Source organism: Rhamphochromis sp. 'chilingali' (genome assembly GCF_963969265.1).
Source record: "Rhamphochromis sp. 'chilingali' genome assembly, chromosome: 13".
NCBI lineage: Eukaryota > Metazoa > Chordata > Actinopteri > Cichliformes > Cichlidae > Rhamphochromis > Rhamphochromis sp. 'chilingali'.
The window spans coordinates 29,907,834-29,934,500 of NC_137940.1; the positions used below are offsets into that span (position 1 = coordinate 29,907,834).

The following is a 26,667-nucleotide window of genomic DNA, read 5'->3' on the forward strand; positions in this document are numbered from 1 at the left end:
GCACTGAAAACTTCCCCAGTGACTTGCTGTATTTTATCTTTTACTCCATTTGTTTTGTTTTACCCAGAGGACCAGTCTCTCTCTACATGGTGACAGGGCTCTGAGAGTGCTATTGTTCTGTTAGATAGGTTTGTGAAGAGTGAAAAAACATCTTAATATTTAATCTGACCCAAGGGCAAATGTGGTTACTATCTCTGGCTTGAAGCATTTTAAGTGACAGAGAATGCTGCTATTTATGAAGAATAAAGCTGCAGTTATAAAGGAAAAAGAAGCTAGCTGGAATAGCAAAACAGGGGGAAAGGGGTAAAACATAAGTGCTGTTAACAGATGGAGGGGAGGAGACAACCAGATGAAGATGGGTACTGCAGAGTTGGCTCAGTGAAATGGCTGGAAGATAGAGGGGAACAGGATGACAGAGAGAGAGATGGGGGTGACGGAGGAAAAGAGCCAGGAAAGAAAATGGTAAGATGGGTGGAGGGAGAGAGCCAAAGAATAAAGCAGTATCTGAAAAACAGGAATTTGTGGGGTCAGTGGCCTGAACCCTGACTTCCTGTTGTCCTCTGAACCTTTGATTGGTTCCATGACTCAGCATCACATGAGGTCGCTCTTAGTGATCAGTGGGGAATTCAGTAGAAAAAAATAGAACGTTTTGTTTTTCATCTTTAATCAATTTATCCTCAGTATTCCTCATCTGGCATTTCACATCTACGTGAGGTTGCTCTGTTATTTTGATAATGATTTTTACCCTTGACTCTATTTAATTTTTTTTTTTAAACCCTCATATTTCTACCAACTCTGTTTTATAAAGACTGCACAGAATTAGGTTGTCCCTGAGGTCAGCAGCGTACCATCTGTCTCTCTACTCTGGTGACACGTGTGCAACAAGGACAGCAGAGCAAAAGAGATAGAGGGACTGATAACTGGAAAGGAAGGATGGCTTTATGCATGTGTGGCACAGTGACAGACGGCACAGGCTATAAAGCTTTAGAGTACCACTACGGGTGTTTGCGTGCCTGCATGCATGAGATTGTGTGTAAAAAGCATCAGGCAGGAGGAGCCCTGGGGCCTTAGATCCTTCCCACTGCCCCTCTTTGTATCCTTTATTCATTTGCAGTGTGCTCTCTTGGCAAACTCTCTTCAATAACATGCTTTCACATAAGACTTGGGTTAAAATTACAGTATATTAAAGGATGTGAAGCATTTTGACTCACTGCAAAGTCATAACCCACCTTTTCCCTTTTTTTTTTTGTTTCTCATTTGCATCAAGATCTGAATGTTACCGTTTAGTATTTCAGTCTTTAAGCTTGTGTGAGTTAATAAGGGTTGGCACAAAGTTAGCCCAAGTGTTTTTTGTAAATATGCTTTTTTTATGGATGACAGAGCTGTGCATTGGACATGCTGGTTCATGCGGTTCAGTAAAACTGTCCTCAGAGGTTATGATTAGTTGAGTCATGATGTTTGTTTAAAGGAGCGGAATATCATAGTCAAACACTACTCATTGTGATCCTTTCTTGTGACGGTGCAAATTAAAACAGTATTGAAGTCGGCAGTTTAGATTTGAATACCATGATTTTGACCTTCCTGTCCCTAAATCCAGTTCTCTTTATATTTTTGAGCTTTTATGCACATTACTGCGAGGTAGCTAAGGAATCCAGCCAGGTTCTAATTCACCTGGAGATCCTTCAAAGCTCTTTGGTTCAACTCAGAGATGTAAGGGAAGTACATTGAGCCATTTTTAAATCTTCCAAGTTTAATATGATCGTCTTTCTGTGGGATGAGAAGTTGGGCCCACAGAGCTGTAATCTGTCTCTTCATTGGCAGCATGTCTGGATAGTCTGTCTGACCTTCTCTCTCTCTCTCTCCATGCTTACGTTTAGCTTGCTCTCAAAAAAAGAAAAACAGCTTGTGAATTTTTAATAACCTCATTCATATTTCTTTAGTGACCGACTCATTAAAGAGAACAAATCATAAAGAAACAAGCACAGCTAAAGCTCCTCAGATAATTGCAGATGAAGTCAATTAGATTTTGTCTCTGTAAGCCGGTAATAGGTTTTACTATTGGGATTTGTTTTACCTAGAAACTGTTGTTGATGTAACCACCTTAATTTAAAACCTCGGCAACACACATCGGTTTGTTGAACGTCTTCAGTTTTACTCAAGCAGATAAGCATTGGAGATTTATAAAATAGCCTAGTTTTATCTGTCTGCTTACACCCGGCTTTCCATAAGGAAGCATACAGGAAGATATTCCAGTACAGTCTGTTATTCTTCTTTCCACATGCCTGCATTGGGATTTAACCTTGAAAACGATCAGTGTTTGTCTGTGAAAGTGTGTGGTGAGAACAACTCACGCAGCTGGAATGCTGGGTCTCTTTCTTTGTGGATGTTTGCTTCCCCTCACTGCTGATATTTTTTTTCTCCCTACAACCCAGACAGATTTACATGCCCACGCACACATACACATCTCTGTGTCCAATTTTAGACTTTAACCATCAACCGAGCTCTGCCGTGAAGGAGGATGAGAGTTCATTTTTCACCCTCCCTCTCATCTTCACCCATTAAAAACATTTCACACTGTAATAAAAAGCTTGCGAGTTGTTACGAGGAATAACCAAGCAACCGTGTCTGTAACGGACCTTGTTTTTCTCTTCTGGAGAGCTGACTTGTATTCAACATGAAAACAACACTGAAACTGAATCCACCGACAGCTATTTTCACTCAACGCTACATGCATTATGGGCTTGTTCAGCAACTGTACTACTGCTTCCATTACTTCTTCATCATGCACACTCAACTCTGTTGGGAGTATCTTCAGGTCCTGCGGTTAAATTCACTTGTTTTGTCTTCAGGCTGTTTCAACAAACTGTATTTCCCTGTTTGGTCCTGTGTGGTCACTAACCTTTATTCCTTTATTTACCTGTATTCTAACAGATTCTCAGTCAATACTGCTCCTTGCGTGTAGCTGTCTTTCACTTTTCTCTGCTGCTCTCTTGCTTCTTTCCATCATTCCCTTGGGTAGAACAGCTCTTTTAATAATGCAGCACATCATTCTGTTGGCCTCTCTCTCCAGGGAGCTCTTGTGTCGATTAGGCAGCAGAATCTGGAGCCAAGCCACGGGTCTATTCACCGCATCACTGCACAACAAGAGAGTCAGAGAGAGTGAGGGAGGGAAAGAGCTAGAGAGAGACATGGTGGCATGGCCCGTGAGGTAGAGATGGACAAAACCGCAAAGGGGTTGAAGACATTAATAGACAGCAGAAGCATGCAGAGATGGGAGAGGCTTTTATCACTGCTTCTAAGTTTTGGTATCCAACTTCTTTTGTCCTCTGACTCTTTAAAGGAGATTTTTATAAGAAGCAGTGTGGGAAGCTAATCAGTCTGTCTGTGTGTCTCCTAAAATTCTTGTCAGTGTCATAGTTTTGGTTTGCCTTCATTTTTCCACTCATGAGCTGGCAAGCTCAGTATTTTAGACACATCTCTATGTGTACTGTCATCCACTGAAATAATCCTTTCAGATGCAAGTCATTTGGACGTCCAGTTCAGCTTCTGGCCTCTTTGGTGCAAAGCCGATTGCCCACTTAAATTAACACGTTCTCTTTTTGATGATGTCAGTCTTTTGATTTTAGTTTTGAGGGTTTTCTTTTTTCCTTTTTTTTTAATCAGGCCTGTAGTTTTTGTGTATGTGTGCGTGCTCAGTTTATGCCCCACAGTGTTTGGGACAACATGGATGCCTGAAGGTACAGTTATTCGTGGCCATCTGTAATGCTTTGATGAGCCTCAGTGAAAAACTGTAAAGACAAATGATACACACAGGCATACATCGTCATTGCACACATCTCAACTACAAACCAAATACATAAAAACACTAAACTGCACCTTAGAAACATCTTGCTGTTGTTGCGATGAAACATATATTTCATACTGCATCTTCTGTTCTCTTCACAGCAAAAGCCTCCCAACAATGACTGGCGCTTCACACAGGGACAAAGACCCGGACCTAGCGGGTGAGTTAGCAGAGTAACACATTGATTCAGCTGAAATACGCAGTAATATCTAGATCATGTTATTGCTTTTCAAGGGGAAAAAGAGTAAAAGGGGTGAGGGATTTTTTTTTAAAAAGGGGGGATGGTAGTGAGCGCTGTAACCATAATAATTTGCTACCTGCAGTGTGCCATCTGATTTTAAAATACAGATGGCATCACAAGCAAACATTTTTATGTGACTTCAAATTTTATTCCAGTGGTGATGAGTTTCTTGTTCCACCTGATTGCATGATTCTGCTCAGTAAGGTTGTGAAAAGCATCTCTGCCTGTTTCCAGGCTGCTTTATAAAATGGCTGCTGCAGCTTCCACTCCCCCTCCCCCTCCCCTGCTGTTCCTTTCCTCTCTGCGCTCCCTGAGCCTGTGCGCCATCGCTCAGTACTACTGATGAGGAACAGTGACCAGAGCTAGCGGGGGGGGGGATGGGATAGTGCATTTATCTTTATTGCTCTCTCCATTTTTTCCTGCCACGTCACTTGAAAACACGTTTTCTTGACATCAGTTACTTGCCTTATTAAATGTCAGTTGTGTTGTTTAGTTTACATTCTGTGTTGATTGCTTTGTCACTGATATTTGCCCATGTAGTGTACGCAGTTGTGATTGTGCGACAGATCTTATGAGTCGAGGTTTGTCCCTGAAACACACAGGCAATGTTAGGCACAAACACAAGCTACTGCACTTTTAGAAACCACTGGGTTTTATTTTACTTCTCAACAGCTATGTCATTCACATCCTGTTTTTGAAAAGTATGTGGCTGACTCAGCATTTTCCAAACAAGATCTAAAGCATATACAAATACACAGTAGTTCTTTTCAGGGTGTATAACTTGTTGTGTTTTTAGTCCCCACATGCCGTACGGTACACAGATACGATGGACGCCGAAGAATGGGACAAGGTACCGATTTAGACGTAGGCCCTGTATGGTCACTTTATGTCCTCAGCAGCTGATCAGGGATCGCATTTGCCGCCGTTCAGTGAAAGAGGAACTTGGTCAGCTGATAAGGGCAGGGAGTGACTCAAATCTTTTAGTTAGTGCACTGCAGTTGAGTGCTGTGCTGTTGTATGTAGCTGTACCTAACCCATAGCTTCTGTTAGTCTCCCCGAAAGTTTGATGGGATTTGTTGATCGATGTGCATAGGCCACAATGCCTGCTGTGGCGTAGAAAGGATTGTGACACTTTTTTTCAGTTTGTGTGCAGTGTTTTGTAGATTTGCTATGCCTTGTATGTGTGCTATACATATAGTCGTTATAGTCTGAGAGCTCTTCTTTTTCTCTCCTTTGAGATTTGCCTACCATACAGTGTTGCCTTTGATGTATGTCTGTGATGGTTGTAGCTTAACACCACCACATGCAGCTTTTTCATGTGACTTATAAACCAGAGGACAATGACAACGTCTGTGTCATGACTGATAGTTTAAAATGCCTGTTAGAGGTTGAGATGTTCCTAGATGGAGTAATCGGGAGTCTGTTTTAAGCACTAGAGATTAACATGCAGATATAATAGATGTCAGCATGTACACCATGTGACCAGAGGAATGGGTTTAAATTATAAAATATAGCCTATGATAGGGAAAAAGGAAAAAACGTAAGACACAGTGGAATAAATGGTTAAATAGAGTGGCATTTGAATTCTGTGTGAAATCAAAACATTAACCACTGATTCTGTGCTTCATTGGTTGGAGGGGATTAAAAAGAAGCAAAGAGCTGCAGGAGGGTTTTTTTTGTTTTTGGTTTTTTTTACCTTTTCCTACTGTGGCTTTAATTTCTTGAAGGTTCCCTGAAAAGCGACAAGTAAAGGCATCTATTAAGATGAAACATATCATGTAAGGAAACCGAAGGAGAATGATAGCCCAGACTGGCCAACTGAGGACATCATTCTGGACCACAATGTACAACTTTGCCCACAGGAAGTGATAATCCTGACCACAGGAAACACTTAACTCAACTAGAGGATATGATAAGAAAAATAATGCTAATTTAGCATGAAGGGGCACAAAATGGCTGCTTCTGGCCTTACCGAGGGTGCTCCTCTCCAGTCTGTTTCTCATTGGCTGCTTGGCACAAGACATACATGTTTCTCTTCCTCGGTCTCTTTCTGGCACTGAGCTGAAAACCACTTCAGTGTTTTGGCAGTGCAGTCTGGCAACCTGCGCTTAATCAGAGCCAAGCTTTTGTGTTCAAACTCCTTTTTCACTTTTTCTCTTAATGTGTCTTTTACTTTCTCTTTATTCCCCAGATCAGGGCAATTTGTCTGATTGCTTTTTTAGTTGGTTTTAAGTAGAAAGGAGCTTTCTTGTTTACATCCTATGCATTTAACACACTGTCTATTGTGCAGAAGTTTTAGATAAGCTGCAAATCCTTAAATATATTTACTTTTCATAAAAAGGAACCCAAACATTAAAAAATCATTTGGCATAATCACCCTTTAAAATAACACCAGTCCTGCTAAGTGCAAACATCTTGGCTATCTCATTTTCTTCTGGCCAGACCGATTTGGTGTTCATGGCTGTGTGGGGGCCATAGCATCCTTTGCATTACTGTAAACAGTTTTTTATGACTCTGGTTATTGCTTTGAGGTTAATATTATGCTGTAGGATGAGCCTACAACTCTGTTCTCTCATGCATAAAAAGTTAAACTTAAAAGTTTAACCATCTTGAGTACTATAAACCATCTTGTGTGCTATAACGCTGTACAGACTGTCTTGCCTTGCCCCTTTATTTCTAAAATCTTTGTATTAGGAAAGTAGCACACAATTTCACTGTGTCACTGTCATTTCCAGCTGCACATACCAACAGAATCGTTTACCCATGGCCTCCACTGAGTGTCCTGAGGGGTTTTATTAGCCCATACAGTCAAAAAGCCTTTGTTTCAACACTCTGACCCACTGTTTACATGGCTGAGAGTAGTTAAATGTTACTTTTTTTTAATGTAGTGCTGGTGATGAATTAGCCATACTACTGCTATAATGGTTTTAAATGATGTTTGAGTCTCATGCAGGGCTTCTAATGAAGTGAAATGACATTTATCTATATTTTATGATAGTTTACCAGTAGCATGAAGATAGCACACTGTTGTTTTTTGACACTAAAAGTCTAAAATTGGGGGTTTATTAGCACTTTGGGAACAGACTCAAACATTGTGACCTAGTTCTCAGTTGCAGAGTTTGTGTTGCCGTGTTACATGCATGGGAATAGAAATAAGTAGGTGAGCATACTCAAAGCATACAAGTCTGCTTTCTCCGCTGTTACCCCCACATGCAAATTACAGCTTTTAAATAAACCAGCCTTTGAACATGAAGCCCGTCCAGATGGAAATGTTCAGCGCTCACTGAGCGCTGCATGTGCGACTATGCAGACAGCTATTTCCTTTAAAGGTGGGATCATTAAATACGTTTAATCAGATTTACTAGACGGCGCATTGCTCAGGGTCATACTGGCGAGTGTGTGACCGCTGTACAATTAATGTGTGAACACACTTGCTACCATGTGTGTGTCCAGCAGCATTTGCACATGCCTTTACAATAATCTGTTTAAGCGTGAGTGTGTGTGTGTGTGTGTGTGTGTGTGTGTGTGTGTGTGTGTGTGTGTGAGAGACACACTCTGTTTTGCGTACTATACATCCCGTATTATTCTCCTCAGGCTGTGTATTTCACCATCAGCTGCTCTGCTTTACATCATCCTGTCAAGCTAAACACACATAGATCCACTGTAGAGGAGAGTTTATTTACATGTGTTTTTTCCCGATTTTTTTTTTTCCACAGGGCAACTGGAGGACCTGAGGTTGCCATGGGAACTGGCCCCTGGCCCCAGCCCCCTACTGAAGCTGAGCAGCTCCAAGCCCTGATGGCTGCAGCCAACGGTGGGTCCTATACCTTGTCACCTCTTTCGTCCCTCCTATGAGTTCCACCATCTCTTTTCCAAACCTATTTATTGCTCTTCTTCTCATCAGGATGCGTGGGAAGTGGTGGTTTGTTTAGCTTCCTGTTTGGTTGGAGAGCAACAAGCCAGACTCAGTCATTGATAAAGCTCTGTCTGTCCACGCTGGCGTTTCCATTTAGTGGACGTGAACCTAGTATTACTACCCACAGTTTCCTTGATGTAGTAAAGCTGATTTGTTGAATATAATAACACAACAGTGAGACACGTTTCCACTGTACACACTTATCACATGTTTAATGTTTTACTATAAGCAGTAAGCTATAAGGGCTACTCGTACATTTATGTAACATTAAAGCCTATATGATTCCTATATGTTACAACACACATCCTCCCCCTCCTGTCCTGTCCCTTCTGTCCCTGCAGTGACGGCTTAGGCAGCACTGAGGTGAATTCACACAGTGACTCATCTTCAGGCTTTGTCATCGCATAGAAAAGTACGCAGAAAACAGCAGGATTACCAAGACCAAATGTAGCGTCAGGCAAACACAAATTATACAAAGATGGTAATGATGGAGAGACGAATGTGACGAGGTTTATTGGCAAACAGATTCAAGTCGTCACTTCCAGTGTTATTTCACCACCAATCTGTCCCCCCCTTCTTGGACACTGGGAACTGGGCCCTGGTGTGTGACATTTTTTTTCCATCACTGGGAAATGGCGAGATGGTCATGTGGTGGTAACCTGCATGTTAGACAGAATGAACAATTTGAGCCATCAGGGAGGAAGGAACAAACTGAGCATGTGATAAATACTGAAGGTCATCTCTCCTTTGTGCTTAATGTCACTGTGCCGATAAACACAATGACAAACACGGAACAATTCATTTAATTAGCGTTCCACTTCAGAGGAGAAGGTAATAAAAAAGTGTTCTCTCTAATGACTTTAGCTCCAGCACAGTTAGAACTGCAAATGTCATGTGCATGTGTGTGTTTATGGAGGCTGAGATGAACTAGAGAATGGGGGAGGGAGGGTTTGTTCCCTGGCTCTGCAATGCAGGGGCTGTGGGAGAATTATGGGCTGAGCAGCTACGTCATGCACGCTCACAAAAACAGGGCATGCCTGATTTATTTATTTATTTTTTTAAGAAAAGGAACGCCAGATAAACAGAGGAATAAGACATTTTCAGCAACCATGTTGAACAAAAAAGAAAATCCTCTTCACTCTTTTGTTAATATTTCTTCTTGTTCATATCTTTACTTTTTAGGTTCACTTACTGTCTCTTTATGTTTTTGTTTGAACTAAACCTGATGTTCAGACTGAATTTCGTTTTAATCTGCTGTACAAAGTATTATAATTTCCTTTTATGTCCCATTTAATTTCACCTCTTCTGTTTATACTAGATATTCTTCCAAATGCTTTTCTAACAAGTTTCATCCCTCTGTCCTCTTCCCTCCTCACCCCTTGTCCCCCAACTTTGTCTCTCTTCCCCCTAGAAGTGAGTGAGGCTACAGCCACCCTCGGGCCCGGCACTATGGGCTTGAGCACCCGCTACAGCCCCCAGTTCACTCTGCAGCACGTGCCAGACTATCGTCAGAACGTCTACATCCCAGGCAGCACGGCCACCCTCACCTCAAACCCCCAGCAGCAGCAGGCCACGGCCCAGCAGGCCACCCAACAGGCACTGCCCCCTCCTCAGGCCTCAGCTCAACCAGAGCCCCCTAAGGCCGCCCAAACTCCAGCCTCCAAGAAGAAGTCCACCAAGAAGGAGAAGAAGTAGATGTGAATAGGTGAAGGAATGATCAACCTGGGCCTGATCTGATGAGAAATTAACCCTCCACACCCCACCATTAGATATCTTAAATATTGACAGCAAATCACTTGTGACCACATGGGCGATTTTGAAAGTTCTTTGAAAGTGTCTTGAATGCCTCAAAGAATCTGAATGTGTTGAAAGCTGTTAGTGTTTCTAACTTGTGCTGTGCTTAAGGTCTATTATTGTTCACATAACCGTTGTTGGTAGATATATTTGGCTGGGTGTGGGGGGTTACTGTCCCCCGCCCATATTTCTTTCTCTTTTTTTGGCAAAAATACAAAACAAAAACTTGGACAAAGAGATTCAGTGTAAGCAACCTTGCTGGGATGACAAGACTATACGCAGTGATGTATTCAGAAATGAAATGTTAATGTCTTTCACGTTGGATTTTTTCATGCACTTTCCATGAAGTGGAAAGTCAGCTGTTGTAAAGTACGTTAGTTGCCATCCATTAGATTGCTAATAGGGTCAGCATTGCTGGGTCTTAAAGCGTTAAGTCCTTTGACTTTAAGGCTGTTGTTTGACAAGTATTACAAACTCTTCTGCATGCTCATTAAGGTTCAAACCACATATACTAGTTTAGAATTGCAAACTATGCATTGCAAAAGCAGAGGAGGAGGACATCTTGAATCTATTATCGTCCCTCCAATCGCAGGTCAATATAATGCACATGTAGCATTTACTTGACGCAAAATGAAAATTACTTTTGTAATCGTAGTTTAAAAAAAAACAGATTTTAATCTTCTGATATTTTTATGACCTGAGCATGCACCCAGAGGAAGGGCTGGCAAAGAGTGGGGGTTGCACGGCGCTGTGTCGTGGAGTCACGAGCCATGCTGTCCATATCAGTGGTACAGCAGCAGAGACTGGCTTCTTCTGCAACACCTCCAAGATGGGCACAGATATGTCTTGCTGCCCCGCACCCCCCTGCCCTCCCCTCCTCACACTCAGCTCGTGTCCCTCCCTCATTCACCGCCCCCATATTGAGAGCCAAACAAAAAGAAATGCACTGTTAGTATTCTTAAGATGATGTAGGGGTTGTAATCACTTCAGTCTTTAGGGAAACATGTAGATGTGGTAAACTTAAGTGCTTAGGAGTTTCTAGACACCTTGCGGGCCTTTAGGGCCTCGATGGAGTATTTTCCTTCACCATCCTCAAGTGCTGAAGAAACGTCTTGATGTGGCACAGTATCATGTCTTTTCTTTGGGAGATAACGATTCGATAGCATAGAGAAAGTGTTTGTATAAGATATGAAGTTTTTACATTGCCGTCTATCCTTCTGTCAAACTCCTGGACACGTACAACAGCATGAAGAAAAAAAAGGCAGCTTGCAGGGTGGGTTAGGGAGAGTGGAAGTGGTATGGTGAGAGGTAAGCAGACTGAGGTGGCACCATTGTATCGATCAGGGGGTGGTAAACATCCTTGGCTCTACCCACTGAATGTACAGAGGAACCACAGTTGACCTGCCCACCCCAGAAACTCTCTCAAATGCACTGACTGTAGTAGAGGTCAACAGAGCCAAGCGCAGTTGTCCCTGTTGGTGAGGAGATGCCACTCACAAGCCCTTTGAAATCTCTCTCTTCCATTGACACCAATGGGAAACCTCAACCTCTTCACCCCTCACCTCCCGCCCTCTACTCCCTAGTCCTGTGAGGCTCTTCCCCACTGTAAATAAACACGAGTCCTGTCGATGGTATGAGCCAGGTGTTTGTATAGTAGGGACCATGTCCAACATTTTCAAAATAAAAGTCCCTCTCCACAAGGCGTGGCTTACTACTGGAATGTGTTGCATTTTGTTTTTAAGAAAAAAAAATTAAGAAAACCACAGTTAAAAAAAAACAATAATAAAAAAAAAAATTGAGATGTTCTTCAGCAGTTTGTGTTGCAATGTAGTAACTAAGCACCATGGAAGCCAACTAACACTTAAGTGTAAATAACTGATAAAGATAACTTTAGATAAGTAAAAGAAGTGACACACGTAGACTAGTTAACTTGTGGTATGTGTTGCGCATATTTTTGTGTTTATTTTCCCTCTACTATCTTTTATCACCCTGTAAAGATACAAAAGAAAAGAAAAAAAAATATGGAAAAGTTTCTATCCTTCTGTAACCTCTTAATGTTCTTTTGCGGTGATTTTATCTTGTGCATTTGTGAAAGAATGCCTCTCATTCTCTTTCTGTCCATATGAACAAATGATTATAAATATTATATATGTGTAAGTCCGTCCGCTGCTGAATTAATCCTACTCTATCCTGCTGTATTATCTTTCTTATCAAATGCTTAAACCCCACGCTATACCCCTGTGTTACTCTCTTATTTTTATGCTAATATTTATATTGCTGTTTTATTTTCTCTTGAACACTGACATTTCAAATAAAAAGATTCATTTTAAAATTACTTATGCGTGTGGTTTGTGTTAATGCTGCTATTTGTCATTTCTCTCACAGGCTGAGTGAGGTAACTCTGAGCATCATTACATTGTTAACAATATTAATCGTGCTCACTAAACAGTTTTAAATGCTTCTTGGAGTTTTAACCATGTGGCTGCAGCACTAATTAATCCCAGAAGCCTTTTGTCTTCTTTAATTTCAGATTTCTTTAAAAAGCAATCTACGAAGCTACAAATAATTTACAGGAACTAGGATGTCTTAATCAAAAACATGTTAAATTGATGATATAAGTTCTGATCCTTTTTCAATAGGACTCAGAACTACAGCTGCCAAAAAAGTATTCTTTGTTTAAAAAGAAAAAGCACGGCACAGCATATTAAGTCAGTAAAATTGATTTATTTAGCATCTTTCTAGAAAAGGATATGCTTCACAAGAACAATTAGTACGCCTATACAAATAAGTACTAAACTGCTCTTTAAAAGTTTCAATAGAGTCCATTGATCTCAAACGTAATGGTAATGGATTCCATTGTTTATTTTAGTTTTCGCTGTAGTATGAGGAACCACCAACAAGACCTGCATGTTACATATGGGTGCAAGAGTTCACTATTGTAAGCTGACATTTGACCATGCAGAGCTCTAAAACTGATCACCAAGATCTCAAACTGAAGTCTGAACGTTATAATTAAAGCATGGTGGAAAGTAAAATAGTACTGAGGTCAAATGTAAGATAATCATAGAGCTTATTCTATAAACTGATTCCTTCTCCAACTCATTGATATTAGAGCTACACGCTTTTCTATCTTTCCTCTTGCAGAAGTTGGGGCCACTATAGGGAACATGCCTGCACATGCTCTTTGGGCCTTTCAATAGATCTTACACAATAACACATGACTCTATAAATAGCCCACAGGACGTCACTAAGCAAAACAAAAGGAGCAGCCCACTGCTGCAGATGTTGGGGGATGGAAGGAGGGACTGAGAAACTGGAGGGATAGAGAGGATGTGTCGGCCATGAATCAGGTCGTTATGCCTGCTGTTGTGGGTTTTCGGAGTCCAGGTTACTGCCTGAAGATTATGCAAGACCAGCGGCTACTGGAGCTATTTAATCATACCTGAAATGACAAAGAACAATTCAGTTTTTCCACACAACAGCATTCCACCATCAATCACTGCAGATTCACATACCCAAAATGGCCGTCTCCTCTTGCCACTTTCTTCTTGAGTTATATGGTTGCCACAGTAACCATCAGCCCTAGCGCTGGATGCTTTGCTCTGTTCAACACATCTTCATTACAGATATATCCAGTAGCCATTATTGGCTCTGCTCAGGGCCTGGCTGAGCTCAATGACCTGCGGAAAGATAAACATATTCAGCAATTAGTCAAACCTGGCAACCGACTGAGCCATATGTAGAGAACATGGCAGAGCTGATTGGAGAATATCCCACACACACAGACACAAGGAGATGAGTCAGAGGTAATAAGGCACTGTGGGTTTGTCCCCATTTGGAGAAATAAAATATGAGCTTCCATTTTAGAGCCTATTCTGGTTCTATCAATGAAAGGAAACTGAGGTGCTGTTCATATGGGTATATTATACATATACAAGTAGGACTTAAAATAGCTTTATAGTCTCTTTGTCAGCTGATGTTTGTCATCCTGTGACTCATACAGACTCCTGATGCCCTGACTGTCCCCATGTGTCAGAAATTTCCCCAAGGGGAGACCCAACAGAATGAGGAGATTGTTCTTCTGTTGCCCCCTTTATGTCCCCTACCCCATCTCGCTTAATTGAGCACATTCCTACTGATTATACACACATAGAGATGCACAATAGTGTGACAAACAGGCAAAAAACTTCAAATCAGTGATGTATAGCAGTCGCAGACTAGAACCTGACAATGGGCAGCCTGTGTACGATAACAGCATTAGTGACACAGCCTGGACACAAACCAGAAGACCAGGCTTCGTCATATCCTCAGTGTGATACATGCACATGGAAGCAGAGATGTGGCAGCCCACAGAGACACTTACACACCCAGACATTCAAAACACACCCACGAGCACCCACGATAATTAAAATGTATTATAATTTGAGCTATAATTCACATCACACGCCTACATAAGAAAACGGAGGTTCCTCTCTTCCTCGTCAGTGTGGGAGCTGCCAGAAACTTCCCGCGCAAGGAAACAAGGATCTCATTTCAGGCCAAGGAAGACTTAATCAATGTGAAGAAAGAGCAGGATGTGACGTAATGGGTTGCTAGTGGCGGGACAGGAAGTGAGTTTCCGCGCCCGTTTACTGTTTTTTAACCTCACAGTAGTAAAATCAAAGGAAGGAGTTCCTCCCCCCCATCCTCCTTCACTGGCTTCCTCTCTTCTTCCTTCCCTGCCCCCCCTTTCTCACTCCAGCAGCTGTCTCTGCATATGTAGGGTCACCACATGTTGGAGAACAGAGGTCTGTTTTGTGGATATGCACACTGGAAGACTGAAAGGATAAACCTTAATCTGGGTTTTTGTCGGGAATAACCCTGACATGAAATTATATATATATATATGTATATGTATATGTGTGTGTGTGTGTGTGTGTGTGTGTGTATAAATTAACAACCACTCATCATAAGCAGAATCTAAATCCAGCAGGAACTGACTGACCTCCACTTTTATCAAGCAGGAATCTTGCAGTGCAGAGCCAGAGAAAGAGAGAAACTGCTGTTTTTAGGATGAACGTTCCTTATAAAAGATTAATTGACAGAGAGGAATGGAAAGTTAGTTTTCTGATGGCACTCTCCGCCAGCTCTAAAAATAACCCCTGAACAAAAGCGTCGGATAACACCAAACGATTTGTCACATATGAACACACACATATCCAAACGCTGCATTGCTCTTTAAAAATCATCTTTGTATCTCTGTAAAGACAAATATCCTGCTAATTTTCAAAAAGTCTGCTTTCATTTATTATTTCAGCAGAGAGGAATGTGTTCATAGGGCAGCGTTAACAGGGAATCTGCTGCTCTAAGGCAGAAAGAAGAAGGGGGGGTCATTGAGAAAGAGCATTGGAGCGCTGGAGCCTGAACGTTGCTAAGGCTAACACTATCCTGATTTAAAGAGACTCAGTAATGTGCTGGCTGCTGGCTTGACTAAATAACAGAGATGGAGCTGTAGCAATGTGGAGGAAGAATACAATGCTCCCTTTCAAAGCCACAAACCCTTTTTCTCTTCATCTGAAAAGCCCCCTCTCTCCTCATCTCTCTCTCCCCTCATCTTCTTTGCCAAGTGTTCTTGCTCCTGTTTTCTCAGCTGGGAGGATGGAAATGAGACAGCGGGGAGACAGGAATTGAGAAGGGAAAGACAGACTGAGGGAAAGAGAAGGCTGACATTAGGCTGCTACAGACACAGGGTTAATTGCTTTGTAAGCCAGTGAAAGAGAAGAGTGAAAATATGAGGACTGCATCAAGTCAAAGGTCGCAGACAACATAAAATAAGAAAGTGCAGTTTGGTTTTAATTTCCCCAATAGAATGGAACAATGTGTGTGTTATTTTTTTAGGAGATCAAAAGCTTCCATCTGGTGTAAAGTGGTTTAAGGGCATCCTCTCCCCCCACCTTGTTTCTACACACTCTAATACCCACACACACACATACACACACTAAAAACACACATACAACACTCTAGCATAACCCCAATCCCTTTTAACAACCATACACCCCATGAGCAGTCCTCCACCCCGCTCCCTATGCAGCTACCACGCCCCCAGCACAGTGCAGAGGATCTAATCCATTGCCTCCACCAGCTGCGGTTGTCATGGTAACAGAAAATTCCAGATTTCCATGATGAAGGCTGGAACAGAGAGGAAACCAGAAAATAAAATGTTCAAGGATTCAACAAAGAACGCCAGTTTACTCTTTGTTGTTTTCGCGGGCGTGTGTGTATGTGTGTGCGTGTGCATTTGACACAGCTGCATGTGAAGGATGTTGTGTAGCATGTATTAGATTTTAGACATACCAGAACATTAACCGAGGAGGTTAAGTGTGTGTGTGGGAGAGAGGTGGGTCTGAAAGGTCGGACACGCTGTGAATGCGCAGCTCCTCCAGACATGCAGACATTGACACAGAGGCATGTCGACAACTCAGCACCATGTCGACAGGTGTTGCTGCGGAAATGGTGCAGCTGCTGCATGGATATTTCAGGCTAATAAGCGTGCATCATCAAGCAAGTCTCTACTTTCCCCCTCTCTCCCCACTGCACCGCTGTGTCCCCTAAACTGCCCCTGTGACTGATCCCCTTTCCAGTAGAGTCATGCAGTATTGTTTAGAAAATACGTCCAATTAGGAGAGAATCTCGAGGTCTTCAGGGAGCATACACATCAACAAATTCATTACACGTGCTGACATAGCTTGCATAAAAAACACACAAAAAATAACTTGCTCAGTTCTTGAATTGCTGTTGGTAATAACAAGGTGTGAAACCAGATGGTTTCTGTCTAAAACTAACTGGGACACAAACCATGTGTCAAATTCACCCACTAATATCAAGCACCGGCTATCAGGTTGAATGCTTTCCCTTCTGGAAATCCCACAAGCATCTCCAGAATGAGTAGAAATGCAGCCACAGTCTTTAGACAGAAAGCCTACAATACATACACACAAACACACAGAAATTATGAGAATGTAGCATATTTGTGAAACCCCAGGGAAAAGCAAACTGGGCATCAACACTTGAAATCATCAACTGGGATCATGGGAATGTTTTAAGAGCCATATCTCACATTCTGACCGTCATCTAAATGTCACCAGTGTTGGTGGGACGCTCTGCTGCACGCCACGACCTCTGGGACAGGTGTTAAACCCATCAGCAGAGGAGGAAGCTGGGAACTTACTCTGGAAACATGGGAAATCAATTCAAATACAAGACATACCAGAGGTTCTAAGTGATCACTGTACCAGATAAAAATGTAGAAAAAAAGCCAAGCACATTCCTACAGAGGAAAAGTGCATTATCTGTTATAAAGATATATCAAAGGTGCCAGGAGAACCTCATAAAGGGAGATAAGAGCTAAAAGCCAGTGAAAATATTTGTTCTCTTGTCTTTGCTTTCTGATGCAGTGCAGTTAGACTGTGCACAATTAAACTTCCCCAAAATGGTTCACTGCCTCATTTAGAAATTTGCAGGAGTTGTGACTAGTTTGTTTGCATGGAGGCGTGTGTGCATCAACAGCAGGCAGAAAACAAACCTCTGAGAGGATTAATTAGAAAATACTGCAGGATGTTCTGGGAAACTAAGAGGAAGAAGACAGAGAAGGGGGGGCAAGTTCCAGTGCCCTAATTTACTGCTCTCATGATACGTCACTACCATCCCTCTCCCTCCCTTCCCCAGTCTCTTTGTTCTCTCCCCCGATCATATTCTCCACATTTTTAGCAACACACAAACCTAATTCATTTGGTCAAATTCTTTCAATGTTTCCCCATTATTTTTATCTCTATCATTGTCACTACATCCATTTTCGTTCTTTCTTTATTGCTAAAGCCAGATAACCAGACTCTCTGCCCTAGATAAAAATTGAGGTCTGTCAGTCTGCCTTTGTGACCCCGCCTGACGTCCATCCATCTATTCATCCATCCACTGCTTCCCTCCACTCCTCTTTCCATTTGAGAGGGTAGTGGAAGTCCACAGAGTTCAGTTTGTGTCACTCGTCTGTCGGTGTCCATAAAGCTCAAATATTCATGCGCCCGTTCCGCGCCATGCAACAACAGATGATGTCGGAGTGCGAAAGACTCTCAGTTTCCATGGCAACCTCCAACATCCATTCCCCTCCTCCCCCTCCCCTCTGCATCCCCCTCCTCTCTCAACTCAGTTGGGTGGTAGCGAGGGATGGCGGCGGGGATGATTACCTCTCTGACACCATGCAGGGGGGGGGGGGGGGGGGGGGGGGGGGGGGGGCATTACAGGGAGTAGTTCGCTAGGATGTGAGGGATGGAAGAGAAGGGAGGAGAGAGGAAAAGTACAAATAATTAATGTGGATTTTTAAAAAGTGGAAGCCAGGAAGAAAAAGAAGAGGTCTGACGGGTGTGGATTGGATGACAAAAACAAACATCTGTCTGCTGATGACCAAGATAAATCTTTATGTTCTCTTTCACTCTATGCATTCCCTCTTTGTCCTTTCTCTGCACTCCCACCCATAAAGATGCAGAACAGCACACAGACTGTAAGCAGCTTACTATAATACAGCTCCATAAAGGCTCCTAATACTTCTCCTTTACCCCCTACCCTGCCTGCCTACTTCCCTGACTGCAAAATGAAAGGTAATGCAGCATACTGCCCCCTATGCTTCAAAATCAAGCTTGTCTGGACCTTTGTGTTCTACAGAACACATTTGGAGTAGTTGCTGAATGGAGCACTTGATCCACCCTATCCTCTTCATTATTAGTAAAGCTGTGCCTCATATCGTCTGCACTGTAACCGTCCACCAATCTCAGCTTAGCTGTTTACAGGCCTGATATTTTCCTTCTCATCACCCCTGCACTGGTCTTTATCCTATGCCTGACTGAGCATCATCCGTATTGTTTACTGCCCCCTGTTTAAGATATCATTCCTTTCCAGCTGCAGCCATTTGTCCACATCTGTGTTCTCTCCCTCTGTGTGGGTCATTGTTTGCCATGGTTGCTTTTGTCTTTGTTTTCTTTGTCCCTCCCTTTACTCTTGTGATGCTACTCCAGCTCTCACTTTAAAATGAGAACAATCCCTTGTAGGCACAAAGAAAAAATAAACTTTCTTAAAACCCATGTTTTAAGAAAGGGGGAACTGTTGGAAATACACGGCAAAGGAGTGTATACATGGGGATGATGAAACAAGCAAAAGAAGAGAGGAGAAGAGGCATGAGACACGTGAAAGGGAAAACATTGAGGTAGAGCAGTGAGAGGTCAGGACGGCACATAAGACACCCAAGAAATGGGGGGGCTTAAGGAAAATCGGGTATGGATACTGATTTTTGCCAGCAGGAAGTTAAAGTAACCACGGTAACCAGTCAATGAAGTGATGTCATTTATCTAATAGGTGCTTTGCATGGAGGTGGGATTTTCTGGGGGGGGAGAATGAGTGTCTTCACCCTCAGCAGTTTGTTACATATTAAGAAAGAAAGGTGCTGAGGTGACTGGAAACATCTTCTTCAACAGCTGATTTTTCTTTTATTTGCATAACCTTTTTGGTCTATGATGTGATTGTTTCACCACTAAAGTAAAAGAATAACTTGTGTGTCTGATCTGGTTGGACCTTGCTCAGAAATAAAAGCACATACAATTATTTTTCCAGGTGAACATCAAAAAATACACTGTCAACTTCAAATACAATATAAAGCATCACTCCAGAGATTTGTCTGTAAATAAAGATCAGTATGTATCATCTGGACTAAGAACAGTAGTGCGAGTGTGAGACCGTTTAACCTGTAAATGTCACTGCAGATGTAGGATTGTCATCCTCTGAGCTGTAGGACACACACATGGGCACACACTCACATGGGCACACACATATAAACATAAAAGAGATGTATGAGCAACAAACACACTTATGTACCACACCCACAGACGTACTGCCCCCAGAGGAAATCAGAGTGCTGCAGGATCAGCTAATGTAGGTCAGCTGACTGACAGCTTACCTACATCACACCAATGTGTATGGACATATGGGGGGCAGGAGGGAGTGGTGAGCATGCATGTGTGCGCACACAGAATAAAACATATTACTGGTCCAGAGATTCTGAGGGGTTCCACATGGATACAAATATTCTTTCAACTGCAGTCATCTTTTACTGCAGCCGACTTCTCATGTGAAGGTCTGGGATATCTTATCTTAACCCAACCAAAGAATTACACCAACACAAACCAAAAAAGAGAAGACTAGGATTTACGGATCTTGAGTAGCATCTACTACAGAATAAATACTACTCACCCACCATAAACATCCAGTAGGATCCACAGAACACCTCCAGTATTTCAACATCGCATATCTTCTATTTGGTATATCTGTGGTGCTATTAATATACGTGACTACATTAAATACTAATGATAAACACTGTTGGGGAAAAAAAATCAACATCAAAAATAAACAACAAAAAGAATAACTATGACAAGTGTCTAAAAAATAAACAATCATAGAAAAATTAATTTAAATTAACCCAGTCAAGGAAATCCAGGATTTTAGTACCTGTTTAAGTACCTGTTTGTTCTACACTGGGGCACACGGTTTCGTGCCTTATTTATCACCCAGTTTTCCCAGAGAGAACACATCTCTGCCTGGCCCCCATAAGAAGCACAGGTGTTAACAGTGCTGCTGAAGGAGTTTCAGCAACAAAACAAATGTCCCTACCATCAGCAGTTTTTACCAAATATATAAGAGGAATTTGTGAAAGTATAGCCACTGCCTATGTGCATGTGAGAGGGAAAATTTAAAAAAAAAACGAGGCGGTAGAGTGAACACTATGGCCAGTGCATGTGGTTGTATAAGATTGGTGCTTATTAATATTCTGTTTGCATCATCTTTTCACACTGCCTACAAAGCAGACGTGTCTCTCTCTCTCTCTCTCTCTCTCTCTCTCTCTCTCTCTGTGCCCCCCCCCCCCTCCCCCCTTTAAATCTGGGGTGGAAAGACATCCACACAGACATCATGATCTGGAGGGATGAACCATGCGCTGGATTTCAAGCACAAAATTAAATGAAAATTGTGGATTGCATGTGATGTTACTGCTAGTTATCATGGCAGAAAAAGTTTGCTTCTGTGCTATTACTAAAGATAATAAGAAGAAGGACGCAATGGATGGTAAGCAAGAAAAGTGAAGAACGATAAGAAGCCAACAATCCGACAATGAGAACAGTTGTTCTCTCTGGGTAACGCCTCAGGCTAGGGACTGCTTAGCAACCATCTGGACACCACCAGTTTTGAGGGAAACATGTATTTCCCAACCAGTTGATGAGGGTTCTACACCAAAACCCTTCTTGTGATGCCAACTACTCTGAAAATACTCACCTCTCCGAGCTGTTGAAACTGGGAAAAGTGGGTAGTTGGTAGATAGTTTGCTAATGTTTGTAGCCAAGCCAGCATCCAGTGGTTGTCAGAGGGTCACTGATCAGTGTCTAGGCCTGCGTGAATGTGGCTCCAGCAATCACTCGCCTTTCAGGGCATACACATCTTTCCTCTCACGACCAGTGGTTACCAAGTGGTCTCTAGGTCTGTGTGACAGAGGCCTAAAATATGAGCAGATATCAAAACCTTTCTCTATCAACAGCAAAGAAGCCAGTTTCAGACAACGCATTCTTTACAGAAGCCCCATCTGCTTCATAATGGGATTTAATGCTTAGGTTGTCTCCATTTGGACAATGTCTTAAGGTCGGAAATAGAGCGGCACACACAAACGCCAAAGTCAAACACAGTCATGCTGACAGTTCTTTTAGCAGAAACATCACATTGTTTTAGCGCAAAGCATCACTTTCAGATGAACATGAAAAAAAAAACAAGCAAATTCACTTGTATCTTATCTTCAAATGGACAGAGAGAAACAAAGGAATGGGATGTAGAAAGCTAAATGGGTGGGGGCGACTGAATATTCACATTGTTTGAAAGGCATGGACATTGAAGGAAAGAGAAACAACAGACACAACAGAAAAAAAGGGACTCCAGTTTCGACACAGATTTCATTTGCTTCAGGGTGACTACAGGAGGTGTGATGATGGAGATGTCACTCAGCGGTGTGATGGCACAGCCAATCGGTTGACACTCCCTTGCCCATGTTAATTGTCTGCTAATTGTGTGTCACATGGAGAGTGTTATACAAGTAGCCGAGAAATTCGATCAAGTGGATATCATTAAGACATGATAGCTGAAGCAGGGAGGCCGAATGAAGCAGACAGCAGCTACATGCACAGATGTGTATTTATGCACTGGGTTGTAGGCAAATGCAAAATAATGCAAATAGGCACTTTTACTCCATATTCAAATATGTACTATAACCTCACACATTCGCATGCCATCATTCAAAAACACCAGGGAAGCCCTTTTTGTTTTTTTTGCGTTTCACCAGTCACTCAAACTGTTTCTATGGAGTTTAAATGCCACAGTAGTGTGAGCTTCTCTCCTGAAGCAGCAGGAAAATTGAGAAATGGCCAGTCTAAATAACAGTTCTCAGAACTGGAGACAGAGAGAGGGAGCTGTGGAGTGTACAGCCAAGTTAAAGACAAATGAAACACTTATTTCAGAGTCCTGGCATGGTGATGTTAGTAGCAGCCAGAGATATGCAAACACACACACACACACACATGCAGAAACTTCTAGGTCAGGAGAAGAGAAGGAATGAGGAAGCAGTGGGGGGAGACGATATAGAAAATAAAAGCTAATGTGCTCTCTGAATGTAAATTAATTGTTTTGTTTTCTCCACAGCCGAGGTCACATCTACTCTTCTATGTAACACTCCCTCCCTCCCTCCTCCTACAGCAGGCAGAGGGGTGGCAGATACGCTCAGAGGTTCACTTTGCTACCTGGAGACCGACAGTCTCTGTCGTCCAGCCAATCAGAGGCTGTGAAAAACAGCCTCCCGCTCCTCAATTGGTCCATTGCTTCCGGGAAACCATTCCACTATCAATGGCTGTGTCATTGTGTCGTCTGGCAGTGCTGAAGCCAATTATACTGCCCCCTTTCTTTGTTCAGACCTCTTTTCTCCAGCATAACCCCTTCACGCATATAAGGGCATAGACAGACAGGCACACACACACACACATGCAAATCTCCCCCGACTCCCCAAAATGTCACAACAAGAGCCTGAGGGAGTCTGGGAATCAGGAGGACTTGAATCTCATAACAATTAGACATCACTACAGATCAAATCACAAATAAGCTTATATCAATACACTGGTCTTAACTAGAATAAGTTAACTCTTTAAAAATATGTTCTTAACCTAATAAATAATACAAATATTTTCACTTAAAGTTGAGGTAAATGAATATGTTGTTTTCCTAATGGAAAAATAACACAACAGCTTATAAACACATAGGTGTCCAGTAGCAGCAGTTTTAATTGTTGATTTGATTTCAGTTATGTAAAAATGTTCAGCAGAAAATTTGAGCAGCAGCTTTGTTTGTGAAAATGTCTTGTTGATGCCAGAGGTCAGAAGCAAATGCACAGCCTGCCTTGAGCTGATGGGAAGCCTACAGTAACTAAAATGACCACTTCTTACAACCAAGGTATGCAGAAAAGCATCCATAATGCACAATACCTTTAACCTTGAAGCAGATAACTACACTGTGCGTCTCTCCTGTCAGCTAAGATTTGAAAAATGTTTGCTAGTTTGAGCCACAACTTCTGCTGTGACATTTGGATGGTAGGGTCGGAATTTAGTGTAAACAACATGAAAGCATGGCTCCAAACTGCATTTATAAACAGTTCAGACTGGTGGTTGTGGTGTGATGATGTGGGTGATATTTTCTTGGTACACTTTGGGTCCCTTAATATCAACTGAACACATTTAAACACCACCTGAGAATTGCTGCTGACAATGTCCATCCTCTTATTACCATGGTGGATCAGTCTAATAATAATAATAATAATAATGTGTTAGTCCCCGTAGGGAAATTACATTTAATCCATTCATCCAGTGAAGCAGGGAGCAGGGTGTGGGGACGGTACCTTGCTGAGGGGTACCTCAAGGTAGCTCCTCATGGCTAAAATGAACAGAATATGGTAGCATGTTTATACAACTATGTGCGATGCATAAACGCAGTCACAAGCATGAGCGCAACAGAGCATAACACACATTCAGACACACCCACAGAAGACGGCAGTTAAAGGCTACATCCACTCTTATCTAGGATGCAAATATGTCAGACTAGAGTCAACAAACATGCGCACACAGTAGGGCCAAAGTCCACAACACACACTAACACACAGCCATGTTGTCTATTCTTAGACGCTCCTACAATGCTGTCATTTTACGCAGCTTTTTAATCGGGCCACCTTTTGCTTTTTTTCGACTCCTAATCACTATGTCTATTTCAGTTTCCCAACTTCTTTCATATGGTCTTCTATACATTCTTCATCTTATTCCTTGTCCAACTCCCCCATGTCTTCCACACGGTATGCTGCTGTGTCCTACTTACTACATAAAGCATCTGTTTGTACAGAGCTTTTCCCCCTCATTGCTTTTAAAAGCCTTATTATCCCCATCGTCTTATTCCAAAAGACTTGAATGCTTTCACTTTGAAATAAAATGGACATCAAGAGAAAAAGGTTCAGTTCATATAAGGACGGAATTTAAAGTAGGTTCATGCTTGTATGCAGGGAAATGTACAGTGCAGAAAAGGGGAGCAAATGAAAGCAATCGCATAAACCACAAATGGTAAAGAGCTTAAAAGTGGTGGTGGTTGGGGGGGATGTATGAACTTGTGAACTCATTGAAAAAAGTCTGTTTTAAAGTTAAGATTAAACATTCAGAGTGCAGTTATCCCCACAGACAAACTACCAAAACGTTACAAACACATGAAGATAGATACTACTGAAAAACAGAGCTACAGGCCTGGTCAGAGTTTGATTAGGATCAGATGTGTTAGAATAGCTGAGCCTAACTCTGTGTTCAAAGAGACAGGAAGTGTGACCAAGACACACACACACACACACACACACACACACACACACGCGGAAACAAAGAATGGATGCACAGGTTTTTTAAATTCATTTTCTTCTGTTGTGTTGAGTCAGAATTGTTACTGATCTCTGGTCTACATATGTGTGCGTGCACAAAGAATAATCCTAAATTAGATATGAGACTTTCTTTCAAACCATACGACATTATATTATATAACAAACAAACAAAGTGTTATTCAATACACATCATCATTATCAAAAGGAAAAATAAATAAATGTCTGTCAACAAATCACCCATGTCCAAATACAGATACAATTTCTTTATATCATTTTGCAAGTTTACGCAATATAACAGTATCCTTAGCATTAAATAACGTCTCCATCAGTTGTCTTTGCAACTTAAAATGTTCAAATTAATTCAATTAAACAACAACAACTTATTCCCGTTGTCTAAGTTGTTGGTATAATGCCTGTCCTCAACACCAAGTTAAACAATTTGGTGACCAATGCAATCAAGTCTTCAGGACTAGTATTTATATATTAATTGAAAATCAAATCACAGCCACCTGCCTTATTATTCTTTAAATGTTTTATCTGAACTTTGACCTCTTCTTCAGAGAAAAAGTCATTAATAAACTCATTAGGTGAACATGTATTGTCTATAAAATCAGACAAATTAATATCACACTCATTTAGATGTTTAATATGTTCACAGAACCCCTCTATGGTTATTCCATCACAGGTAACTGTAGTAAAACGGTTCCTATTTATTATCCTACAATACCCTTTAGTATCCTTACTTTTGAGTGTAGTTAACAGCATATTAATTTCTTTACTATACTTATGTTTACACCTTCTAATAACTGTTTTATAGCAGGATCTGGAACTTATTAGGTTTCTAACACTTCCTTAAGTCTTTGCCTTAACACAATTCCTTCTTACACTCAATGTTAAACTAATTCTTCTCTTCATAATAGTTACGGTAGCATTTTTCAACATACCAAATCAAACCTCTGCAATTTTATATACATCTTCAAGCTTTGTTACTACTGAATCCATTTTTTCTTGGTTAACAATCATATCCTCAGTTGCATCCAATTAATTTAATGCATTGCTAATTAACCTCTGATGTAGACTATCAAGAAAATCTTTTGTCTAGTCTGGCCCTCATTATTCTTTAAATTTATTTTTTCCTTACTGGCACTTCATTTGTAAGCTCAACACAGATAGGACAATGCTTATAAGATGACAATATATCCAAAAATATCAACTTCAAAATCTACCACATAAGGGAGAAATGAGGATGACATAATTACATAATCAATAACACTGCTATCACTGATGAACGGAAGTTGAGGCCTTCTGGTTACATTATCAGAGTCAGTTAATGAGACGACAGGATGGCAGTGTCAGCTCTGGTTTGTTAAACTGCAGAGACTTTCATTCACAGAGCGCAGGAGAGTTGAATTCTCCAGGTATTTCAACGTGAAATGAATTCCAAAAACAGAACTCATTATATTCTCAAAGTCTCTGTGACACAGCATGCAGCAGATGCTCCAATTAAAATGAAAAGCAAGCTAATTTTGTTCAGATGATGAATGTTTTTTTTTTCCACATCTGGTAGCATTAAAATAAAGATCTACACAATATTAGTACAGTGGTCCCAGGTATTTAACATAAGGCCTCAGAGTTTTGAACTAAACTCCTCCAGTCTCCATATTGAGGTATACTACAGACTAAGGCTCCATTCAACTTTTTACTAGAAAATTTATGGACTAATAAAGTTCATCATCTTTTTTGGAAGGTTGACTTGTACACAAAGAAAGCAATAAAAAAAGAACTGACTTTTCAGATGGATTTAAACGCAAAGACTATAGTATAAGATTTATGCCTTTTTCTTTGTTTTAAATAAAACGCAGATG

The 26,667-nt window shown here is 41.4% G+C and overlaps 1 protein-coding gene and 1 long non-coding RNA gene across 32 annotated transcripts in view; one reads left to right on the forward strand and one right to left on the reverse strand.

The window, feature by feature from the left end:
* LOC308408488 (protocadherin gamma-C5-like) overlaps window positions 1-12,130 on the forward strand; it is a gene marked incomplete at its 5' end in the record, with an annotated part of 274,775 nt that extends 262,645 nt beyond the window's left edge. For 15 of the 31 annotated variants that reach the window (XM_080900769.1, XM_080900758.1, XM_080900757.1 and 12 more), the window contains 4 exons: window positions 3,946-4,004; window positions 4,882-4,935; window positions 7,802-7,899; window positions 9,413-12,130. In XM_080900769.1, the coding sequence (XP_080756895.1) occupies window positions 3,946-4,004; window positions 4,882-4,935; window positions 7,802-7,899; window positions 9,413-9,696 (495 nt within the window). In that variant the 3' untranslated portion in view covers window positions 9,697-12,130. The remainder of the gene's footprint in view (window positions 1-3,945; window positions 4,005-4,881; window positions 4,936-7,801; window positions 7,900-9,412) is intronic. The other 16 variants (XM_080900771.1, XM_080900767.1, XM_080900760.1 and 13 more) reach the window with 3 other exon arrangements.
* A 417-nt stretch (window positions 12,131-12,547) lies between these two features.
* Window positions 12,548-14,376, reverse strand: LOC308409064. Its single transcript, XR_013973919.1, has 3 exons — window positions 14,247-14,376; window positions 13,311-13,475; window positions 12,548-13,237 (listed from the first exon to the last, which is right to left on the reverse strand). It is a non-coding gene; the product is annotated as an uncharacterized lncRNA (long non-coding RNA).
* Between the last annotated feature and the right edge of the window lie 12,291 nt (window positions 14,377-26,667).